General features: G+C 38.3%; 1 protein-coding gene across 9 annotated transcripts in view; it reads left to right on the forward strand.

Annotated features, from left to right (window-relative positions):
- RNF38 (ring finger protein 38) overlaps nucleotides 1-9,582 on the forward strand; it is an 80,266-nt gene extending 70,684 nt beyond the window's left edge. For all 9 annotated transcript variants that reach the window (XM_010846040.1, XM_010846039.1, XM_010846041.1 and 6 more), the window contains 3 exons: nucleotides 1,193-1,314; nucleotides 4,769-4,868; nucleotides 6,151-9,582. In XM_010846040.1, coding sequence (XP_010844342.1) covers nucleotides 1,193-1,314; nucleotides 4,769-4,868; nucleotides 6,151-6,213 — 285 coding nt within the window. In that variant the 3' untranslated portion in view covers nucleotides 6,214-9,582. The remainder of the gene's footprint in view (nucleotides 1-1,192; nucleotides 1,315-4,768; nucleotides 4,869-6,150) is intronic.
- Nucleotides 9,583-11,204: the final 1,622 nt, after the last annotated feature.

Consider the following 11,204-nt stretch of genomic DNA (forward strand, 5'->3'; position numbering starts at 1 on the left):
TCATTGGAAAAGACTCTGATGCTGGGAGGGATTGGGGGCAGGAGAAGAAGGGGACGACAGAGGATGAGATGGCTGGATGGCATCACTGACTTGATGGACGTGAGTCTGAGTGAACTCCGGGAGTTGGTGATGGACAGGGAGGCCTGGCATGCTGTGATTCATGGGGTCGCAAAGAGTCGGACAGGACTGAGCGACTGAACTGAACTGAACTGAGAGGGGACAGGGAATGTATTAAACCACAGGAATCGGTGTGGGGAGGTTCAGTCAGCAAAATTCAGACTGGGAACTTCTACAGGCGGTTGACTTGGTTTCTTTAACAAATAGAAGAGTAAAAATACATACTTGAGACATCAGGCAGTGGTAACATGGTTTATTTGGATCCTAATTTGAACGAACTATTTCAAAGAGTATTGAAAATAATTGAAACAATCAAAGATATTTAACATTAAGGAATTACTAGTTTGGAGAGTGTAATGTTCTGTTGTTACATTTTAAATAATCTTTTAGTTTTTAAAGTGCTGGTGGTTCTCAACCTGGGGATAGTTTTATCCCTTAAAAGGTATTTAGCAAAGTCTGGAGATAACTTTTGTATAGACCAATGCACATGGGCTAAGTTGCTTCAGTCATATCTGACTCTTTTCGATCCTCCTCGCCAGGCTCCTCAGTCCGTGGGATTCTCCAGGCAAGAATACTGGAGTGGATTGCCATTCCCTTCTCCAGGGGATCTTCCACATCCAGGGATTTGAATCTGCGGCTCCTGCATTGCAGGCAGATTCTTCAGTGCTGAGCCATTGCAGATGTTGTAGAGACCAGGGTTACTGCTAAACATTGTGCAGTGCATAGGACAACCCCCTACAACAAAACTTTACCCAAGCCTCAAGTGTCCAAAATGCTGAGGCTGACGGACTGCCTTAAACAGAAAAGCAGAACTATCTTACCAGTGAAATACCATGTTTTAGGTTTCTTTCAAAATAATGTGGATGTAGGAGTGGACAGTGAAAAATGAAATAAAATTAGCCATGAACTGTTGAGCATGGGTAATGGGCATATGGAAGTAATTTCTTTATACTATTTTTCTACTTTAGTATATATTTAAAATTTTTCCATAATAAAGCTAATTTTAAAAAATATATATGTTGGAATATAAAATTCAGAGAAGGATATGCAGATACATCTTTCTTTCCCTCTATAGGCCCTGTTAAACCTAGCAGAGCGACTGGGAGAGGCCAAGCCTCGAGGACTGACTAAAGCAGATATTGAACAACTTCCTTCTTACCGGTTCAATCCTAACAACCACCAGTCAGAACAGACTTTGTAAGTACATTTTTCTGACATCTTTCTGTATTAAATTTACTTTTCCACCTTCATGAAATAAAAGCTTGAAAGTCAAAGATAACTTGATGAAGGTAAGTAATGACCGTTTTCATAGTCTAGGCTTGTGCTGTCCAATAAGATAGCTGTTAAAGTTAAAATTTTTAGTTGCACTAGCCAGTGATGCTGTATCAAAAGATAGAGGTATATGGCATTTCTGTCACCTAAGAAGGTTCTAGACAGTGCTGTTCTGGATTTTTATGAGCCTAGAAATCTTACGGTTTTTAACTCTAGAATGTTTTATATTAAATCGAAAAGTCTCATACCTGTAAAATTTGAGGGGTTTACCTAAAGATTCTGCTTATTATAGCATCTTTCTTAATAGCAACTCTACTGAGATATAGTTCACATTTAAAGTGTACAATCCAGTGGTTTTTAAGTATATTAATAAGAGTTTTGCAACCATCATCACAGTCAAATTAATATCATTTTCATCATCCCCAGTAGAAATACCTTATCAATTAATAGCCACTCCCCATTGCTCCCCAACCCTCCAAAGCCCTGACTCAGGCCCCCACTAATTTACTTTTATCTCCATAGATTGGCCTGTTCTGGACATTTCATGTAAATGGAACCAATATAACATGGGGTCTTTTGGGTCTGGCTTCCTTGATTTAGCATAATGTTCTCAAGGACCACCATATTGTAGCTTGTATCATTTCATTCCTAATGGGCCACACCATTTTACATTCTCACCAGCAGTGTACAGAAGTTTCCTTTTCTCCCCATCCTCACCAGTGCTTGTTACTGTCTGTCTTTTGATTCTAGCAGCCCTAGTGGGAATGAAGTGTTATCTCTTGAGGTTTTGGATTTCATTTTCCAGCTGGGCTAGTGATGTTGAGCTCTTACTATGCTTACTGGCCATTTATGTATCTTCTTTGGAGAAATGTGTATTCACATTCTTTGTTTTTTAATTGGGTTGCTTTTATTGAGTTGTAGGAGTTATTTATATTTTATATATATAGGTCCTTGTAAGACACATGATTTTCAAAAATATCTTTAATTCTATGAGTTAGTTGTCTTTTCACTTTAGATTTATAAAGCATCTTTAGTACCCCCCTTTATTTTAAAGGATAAAGTTCAATTTATCTGCCTTTTTTGGTTGTTGTTTCTTATGCTTTTGATATCATGCTTAAGAAACCATTGCCTATTTGAATGCAGAGTTCCAAAGAATAGCAAGGAGAGATAAGAAAGCCTTCCTCAGTGACCAATGCAAAGAAATAGAGGAAAACAATAGAATGGGGAAGACTAGAGATCGCGTCAAGAAAATTAGAGATACCAAGGGAAAATTTCATGCAAAGATGGGCTCAATAAAGGACAGAAATGGTAGGGACCTAACAGAAGCAGAAGATATTAAGAACAGGTGGCAAGAATACACAGAAGAGCTGTACAAAAACGATCTTCACGACCCAGATAATCACAGTGGTGTGATCCCTGACCTAGAGCCAGACATCCTGGAATGTGAAGTCAAGTGGGCCTTAGGAAGCATCGCTACGAACAAAGCTAGTGGAGGTGATGGAATTCCAATTGAGCTATTTCAAATCTTAAAAGAAGATGGTGTGAAAGTGCTGCACTCAATATGCCAACAAATTTGGAAAACTCAGCAGTGGCCACAGGACTGGAAAAGGTCAGTTTTCATTCCAATGCCAAAGAAAGGCAATGCCAAAGAATGCTCAAACTACCGCACAATTGCATTCATCTCACGTGCTAGTAAAGTAATGCTCAAAATTCTCCAAGCCAGGCTTCAACAGTACATGAACCGTGAACTTCCAGATGTTCAAGCTGGATTTAAAAAAGGCAGAGGAACGAGAGATCAAATCGCCAACATCCGTTGGATCATTGAAAAAGCAAGAGAGTTCCAGAAAACCATTTACTTCTGCTTTATTGACTACACGAAAGCCTTTGACTGTGTGGATCACAACAAACTGTGTAAAATTCTTCAAGAGATGAGACTACCAGACCACCTGACCTGTCTGTTGATAAGTCTGTATGCAGGTCAGGAAGCAGCAGTTAGAACTGGACATGGAACAACAGACTGATTCCAAATCAGGAAAGGAGTATGTCAAAGCTGTATATTGTCACCCTGCTTATTTAACTTCTATGCAGAGTACATCTTGAGAAACGCTGGGCTGGATGAAGCACAAGCTGGAATCAAGATTGCCAGGAGAAATATCAATAACCCCAGATATGATGAAGACACCACCCTTACGGCAGAAAGTGAAGAAGAACTTAAAAAGCCTCTTGATGAAAGTGAAAGAGAGTGAAAAAGTTGGCTTAAAGCTCAACATTCAGAAAATGAAGACCATGGTATCTGGTCCCATCATTTCATGGCAAATAGATGAGGAAACAGTGGAAACAGTAAGGGACTTTATTTGGGGGCCTCCAAAATCACTGCAGATGGTGACTGCAGCCATGAAATTAAAAGACGCTCGCTCCTTGGAAGAAAAGTTATGACCAACCTAGAAAGCTTATTAAAAAGCAGAGACATTACTTTGCCAACAAAGGTCCGTCTAGTCAAGGCCATGGTTTTTCCAGGAGTCATGTATGGATGTCAAAGTTGACCATAAAGAAGGCTGAGCACCGAAGAAGTGATGCTTTTGAACTGTGGTGTTGGAGAAGACTCTTTAGAGTCCCTTGGACAGCAAGGAGATCCAGCTAGTCCATCCTAAAGGAAATCAGTCCTGAATATTCATTGGAAGAACTGATGCTGAAGCTGAAACTCTAATACTTTAGCCAGCTGATGTGAAGAACTGACTCATTTGAAAAGACCCTGATCTGCGAAAGATTGAAGGCAGGAGGAGAAGGGGTCGACAGAAGATAAGATGGTTGGATGGCATCACCGACTCAATGGGCATGAGTTTGAGTAAACTCCGGGAGTTGGTGATGGACAGGGAGACCTGGTGTGCTGCAGTCCATGAGGTCACAAAGAGTTGGACACGACTGACTGGACTGAACTGAACTGCCTATTCCAAGGTCATGAAGATCTACACTTGTATTTTCTTTAAGAGTTGAATAGTTTTTTGCTCTTATATTTAGGTTTTTCATTTTTTAGTTAATTTCATATATTGTGTGAGGTAGGAGTCCAACTACATTCTTTTGCATATGAATGTCCATCTGTTTCAACACTGTTGAATATAATAGCATCTTCAGTATTAAGGCTGGCTTGGATGTTAAACCAGAAATTTTCTTGTTGATCTCTCACTAAGCAAAACAAAGCACTCTTACTAAATGTCTTAACATCATGCTTTTTTAAGGGTATTTGATAGATTATTTTAGTTTTAAAATTTACATGGTATTTTGATAAGTGAGATAGTAAATGGCTTTATGGTTTCGATAGTTGTAACAAAATAGAAACTACTTGGTTTTATGGTTAAACAATCTTTCTGGTTTATTTCAGGTGTGTAGTATGCATGTGTGATTTTGAGTCAAGGCAGCTACTTAGAGTTTTACCCTGTAACCATGAGTTCCATGCCAAGTGTGTCGACAAATGGCTTAAGGTAAAGTGATGGCATCTGAAGAGAATGACATTGAATTTTCTATTACTGACCATAGTCCATGGTTTGGTGGAGGTTATTAAATTGAAACACAGCTTTCATAATTCTGACCATTTTCTCCTTTGTGTATATGGGAGGGAAAATTCCAAAGACACAAATTCTGATAGTATGCCAGGGTGAAATTATTTCAGGGACTTCTTATTTTCTTCTTCTTTTTTAATAGTAGGATAAAGGGACTTCACTGGCAGTCCAGGGTTAAGGACTGCCTTCCAGTGCAGGGGTCACAGGATCAATCCCTGGTTGGAGAGCTAAACACATGCTGTGGGGTGTAGCCCCCCAAATTTTTTTTAATAGTAGGATGAAAATGTGATACAGTAAAATAATTTAAGTTAACTTTAGGGTTGGTTTGTTTTAGATTATTCTGAGTAGGGGATGATAATACTGGCTTAGATAACTTGAAAATTGGAGAGGAAGACAGATAAGTTAAAATAGAATCAGTCTTCCATGTGAGCACAGATTAAGGGTACCCAGTTTTGTCCAAACTGAATCCTAAAGGTAAAGAATCTAAGCTTTTTAGAAAACGGAACTTATTATATATGCATAGCCCTGACATGTGAGAACAGGATGACCAGAAAAGCATGTGTTCTGTGTGGCTGATGGCTAGAGTGTGAGGGAGAGTAGCGAGAAGGGGATTCAGAGGTAAAACCAGGAGTCAGCTTTTTGTGAAGTCACTGTGAAGTGTGCGAGAGTTTGGACTGGATCCTGAAAGCATGTTTTAGAAAGATCACGGCCACTCCTTGAAGAAGGTAATAGAGGAGGTTGATGAAATAAGGATGTACTGGGCAAGATGAAGAACAAATAGTAGAAGCTGGATGAAAAGAGTACTTGACTCGAGAGCTATCATAATATAGAAATGAGAGCATTTGGTAAAAAATGCTTTGTAGAACATAAGAGAGCAGGTGTTGCTTATGTTTCTGATTTTAGCAGCACAACGAATGGTAATGCCATTTGTTGAGATGGAGTTTTAATTTTAAGCCAGTTATTACATTTGGCTGAAGTGGTGATGGATAGTCTTGTCTATGTTAAAACAAACCAAATAAAGAATTATTCATAGGCTATTGTTTTAGGGGTTTGTGGAGTATTTTTAAGAGATTAAATGATTGTACTTTCTTAAAGGAACAGAGAATGTAAAAACTATGTAGAAAGTAAAAATAGTTCTGTTTCTTTTAATATGTTTCACAGTGTAAGTCAAAATTCAGACAAGTGCTCTCTCTTTTGTTTTTAGGCAAATCGTACTTGCCCAATCTGCCGAGCTGATGCTTCAGAAGTGCATCGGGATTCAGAATGACCAACCTAAGAGCACAAATTTAGTTTGGGTGTTCCTCATCACATGTATATACGGACTATCCATTGAACTTAATCTGTGTGGCTTCCAGCCCTCCCTTTACCAAAAGGGTCAATGGACCTTTCTTTGCACTGTGTGACTTAATCAACTATAAAAGCTTACAATTAGTCTTCACAATTATGGGATTGTTATACTAACCGTGTGATTGGAACTCCAAAGACTTTTTCTTTAGCTTAATTTTGTGTGTGCACTAACATTCCCTGGTTTTTGTGTGATCATTCCGAGTGTTGCTGCAAGATTACAGTGGACGTGATCTTTTAGCATGTGCTTTCATTAAAAGTGGTAGCTCCAGATGATATAGCAATCTACCTTATATAGAGCCTTCAGAAACTGTGAGTGGCAATGAGTGCAGCGTATGACTGTTGATGGTAAATGTATCTGTGTGTGTGAGAGAGAGAATGTGTGAAACTACTTGTGTGAGGGCATGGTAGCTAACGTGTGTATGAGATCCTATATACCAGCATGTACCAAGAATGTGTGTGTAGTTTTAATTATGCTGCAATGTATAATCTGGTGTGTTATTTAAACAGCACTAGTACTGTACACTGGTTTCCCCCTTGTGTTTGCTGTTGCACACTGATTGCTAAGGGTGCATCAACGATAAGCATTGAATACTCCATCCCCTTCCCTCCCAGTGAATGGAATGAGAAAAGCCTTCTTCCTTTGCTTCAGGCAGCTGTCACCTTCTCTTCGTTGGTGGTCCCAACTGGGTCACTTAAGGAAAAAGTGTAATAGATTCTCACTCCATGAACCTGAAATTTTGATTTTTGTCGTGAAAAAGAAATTTTTAAATCTCCAACTTGCTGTTTCCAAAAAGAAGGTGCAATATCATACATCATCAGTTAGCAATATTAGCATTTCAATCAGTGATTTGAATGTTGATACTCTCTTGGTTTTCCTTTACATTTTCAGTAAGCTTCTTAGCCAGATGTGCTTGTGATTTTTTTTTTTCTTTTAATGTTTAGGTTTGTAGTCTATTCTGAAGATATTTGAGTAATATATTTCTAAGAATACCACTGGTCCCATGAAGTCTCACCTCTTCTAATTCCACCAGAAAAAAATCTGTTAACTCAGCTTGACTTCTGATATGCTATTTGTTCAAGCTCCCACAGGCAACAAAATTGTTTTAAGAAGACTATGTTTCTGTTCTGCCAAGCTCCAATTTTGAAAGTTGTCTAGTTCTTCTCCCCTCAGTAAACGTGCTTCTCATTGAAATCCTCGTTTCCAGGATGGATCAAGTGCTGTGACAGCTCGAGTTCCTTAGACCTGGTGTGCTTTGATGTTTTATCACTTTTCTTTTTTGTTGAATGAGAAAAAAATTAATATAACAGGTGTCCAGAATACTTGCAGTATAAATGAAGATTTGATTTTTGTATAAAAAATAATGCTGTAAAACAGGAATTGACCTGCATTTAGTTGCTCTGAAAAGAATACATAGCTGTGTGGATTTCTTTGTTTTTTTAATAGGTTCCTTGAGCATAATTCAGATCGTTTCAAGTCATTTTTCTAGCAGTGTTTGAATTCCCTCTCATTCTTCTAGTGTCTTCGCCATTGTCTGCCTCTTCGTGCAGTTGCTGTCCTTCTGGTTGCAGTGGCACAAGCTGCAGTTCTCCAGTCAGGACTGTGATGACTTGCTGCCAACCTCAGCTTTCGTTTGGCTGTGTCCGTTTTCTACTCAGACAGTGTTAACTACTTGTTACTGCCATGCTACTTGCCTTCCCTTGAAGACTATAAGCTTATCACAGCTTAGAGTTCAGTAAAGTCAATTCACACAGAAGCACAATTTTGCCCTTTTCCAGACACTGTTGCCTCTATCTAGTCCTACAAGTAGGATTTTGCATACTTTGTTTGCCCCTGTATTTGTCAGTGCATCAGAAATACATCTAAACAGTGGTGAAATGCACATGTTACTTTTAAATCATTAGAGTATTCCCTACCTGTTCCTAATGAATAAAGTGTGTTAAAGACCAAAATTACTGGCGTAATAATCAACTACATTACAAATCACGTATAGTTTAATCTTTATTTTTTTTAATTAAAAAAATCATGTTTAAAATGGCAAAAGCCCATCTTATACATAGACTCTTTTATATAGCTGCAAAAAATTTATATCTGTACAGATCTAACATAACATTACTACACTCAGTATTCATTTTATTGAAGCATGCAAGTAAAGCACTTTTTCTAATTTATATAGATACTTAATTAACAAGGCACACTGTACTAATGACTAGGAAAAGTAGCTCTTTCTTCCCTCTCTGGGATGATGAATTCTTGTCATACTACCCCTTTTCCATTAAATTTTTGAGAGGCCGTTGGCAATTTAGGAGGCAGCAGGGTCTATTTTGGTAAAATCCAGAATTGTTGCACTCTTGTGGCTGATCTCTCTTTGGGAATGTCTTTTCTTCGCATGGGGCTCTTAGAGATGTGTGCAGATTTGCTTATTAAGTAGTTAGTGTGTGTTAGGAGCGTACATGCATGTGTTCCAAACCGGCTCAACCTAGCCACATTTAGCAACCGTGTGGCTAGCAGAAGAGAAAGAACACTTGATTTGTGCCCAGCTGTTGACTCCTTAGGTGATGCACCAGATAGCAGGCAGATGTTGGTTTCTTGCCTTCTTCCCCTTTCCTCCTAAAACAATATTGGCTTTACCACCTTAACTCTGCTGTGTTTTTTTGTTTTCCTTTGCATGAAATACCACCTTTGTTGGTTTTTAGCACCCCCTCTTCCCCAAAAAGAAAAACAAAAACAAAAAACAAGGCCTCCAGGTATCAAGATCTCATTAGGATTTTCTGTCCTGAATTTTTTCAAGCAAAATCTAGAAAATGTGAAAGCCTATTTAGATTTTATACACTCTCTGAAATGTGATTTGTTAAGATTCTTATATTTGGGCCTCTTATAATATTTTAAATGAGATCTACCAACTCACGAGAATATTTTTCACAGATATCTTTAGGCCTTTATTAGAAAGCTATTTTCCCCCTGTTGGTACATTTGGTTACCTCATTTTGCTGTTTGTTTCAGATTATGGAAAGCTCACAGGGGTGTATTTTGGAATCATTTGCTGAGTCATTTCCTCAAATCATACTCCATTGTATCAGTTAACATATAGTTTTAAATGTACGTATTATAAATATCTGTAACCAAATCATTTGAAGGCTTGATAAATTTTTAACAAAGTTTGTACATTTTTTATGAAAGTTACTAGTAATGCTTTACTAAGTAGTGCAATGAATTTTTATTTTTAATCCCTGTGCCCAATTTTGGAGTTGAGAGGGTTGTTGGTAATAAATGTATGATGTACACTTAAAACATTGGGTTGTGTTTGGTGTTACTGTGTTAGGTAGGGAAGGGTAGGGGTCATGTGTGTTTGGAGGGAGGGATGTAGGGGACTTCCAGCAGGAAAATAGAGCTCTTGAGCTCCGAGCAGCCAAACTTAACTTTGAGGCAGTAATTCAGATTTTGTTTCTGTGTTTGTGTAAACAACTTAGAAACATAAAACCAACTTGCTTTATAACTCGTGTGGCAGATACTTATATCTTCAAAAAGGCCAAGAAGATAGCTCGAGTGTAGGCACATGTACATGGTATGAGCTCATTGAACAGTAAAGTTACATTAAGTGGGTGCCTGGAGTTCTTTCTATTTGTGTCAACCATAAGATACAAAAGATAGTTGGGCAGATTGGTTCACGTTAGATATAGTATGTTATGTCTAACTTGTCCACATAATACGGAAAGAGGAGCTCATTTTCCATACATGTTTGTTGAATTGCTTTCTTTTGACTAAAAAAGGAAGAGAGTAAAGCCATCTACTTATATATTATTACATGCTGAAAGTGGAAATAGGATGAAAAAAATGAGGCTAAGTAATAGAACCCAATTCTCCCTCTTTCAGGAAGCAGTCCTTTGGCTCCAGTACTTCTTGACAGAAGCATTCAGAAAAGTGACCAGTCAGGGTCACTGATTGTGTCCCTCAGTTTTCCAACATACTTGAAAGAATGTTTGCATTTGAACTGTGAATGTCTCAAAACTTGTTGTCTTATATTACCGAGGCATTTGCTGCTCAGTCAGTACCTGTGCATTCTCTCCCACCTCCCTACTTACTACTGTAGGCAGCGAGTCCCATGCGGCTGGTTCTGACCAAGGGACCATAAGGGTAGGCCATGCAGCGCTCTCTTCTGCCGTGGTGATGGCAGCCCTGGATCCTGAGTCACTGCCTGAAGAGCCACTGGATTCCACGGGTTTTGTGTTAACAGTAAACTGAGGTCCTTAGACTACTCTTTGTCAGGACTTTGTCTTTGCCCATTTATTCCCCCCTTTCAAAAGACTTAAGTCTGTTTAGTCTTATTCTTACTACACTTTGCTAATACTAATCCTCAAGTGTACCAGTTAAACACCACTGACTACAGTTAACTTGCAAGGTCAGATTTGCACCACATGATAAAATTGTTCAGGTCATTACCAAGTATCTCAGGTCTCTGTGTGCTTCAGGCTAATGATAATGAAACATTACCTTTGATATCCCTAGACTTCTCAATGTTTTCATTGCATGCCTTAATATACTACAGTATGATTAGAAATATTTTACTGTTTGTATAGTTGAATGTAATTTATTTCTTTATCAGTACATAAATATGTAAAAAGCAGACTTAGTTTCTGTGAACATCATATATAGCTTCCCTGGCTAACATTTAAGAACAGAATTTCCTGTTTGTCAGTAAATTTCCAAATTAAATGTTTGTTTATAGCACCTTCCAGATTTGTACCTATTTAAAAGATTAACTTTCCAGTCAGAGAATTGGGCATTCTAAAAGAGCAACAAACTTTGAACCCATACAGAGTGTATGTGGTAGACTCCTACAAAGATTGCTCTAAAGTGCACATGCTCTTAACCTTTTTCATATGGTTCTTCTGCCTCCCAAACTGGCAGGAACT

Source organism: Bison bison, unplaced genomic scaffold, assembly GCF_000754665.1.
Source record: "Bison bison bison isolate TAMUID 2011002044 unplaced genomic scaffold, Bison_UMD1.0 scf7180017864230, whole genome shotgun sequence".
Lineage (NCBI taxonomy): Eukaryota > Metazoa > Chordata > Mammalia > Artiodactyla > Bovidae > Bison > Bison bison.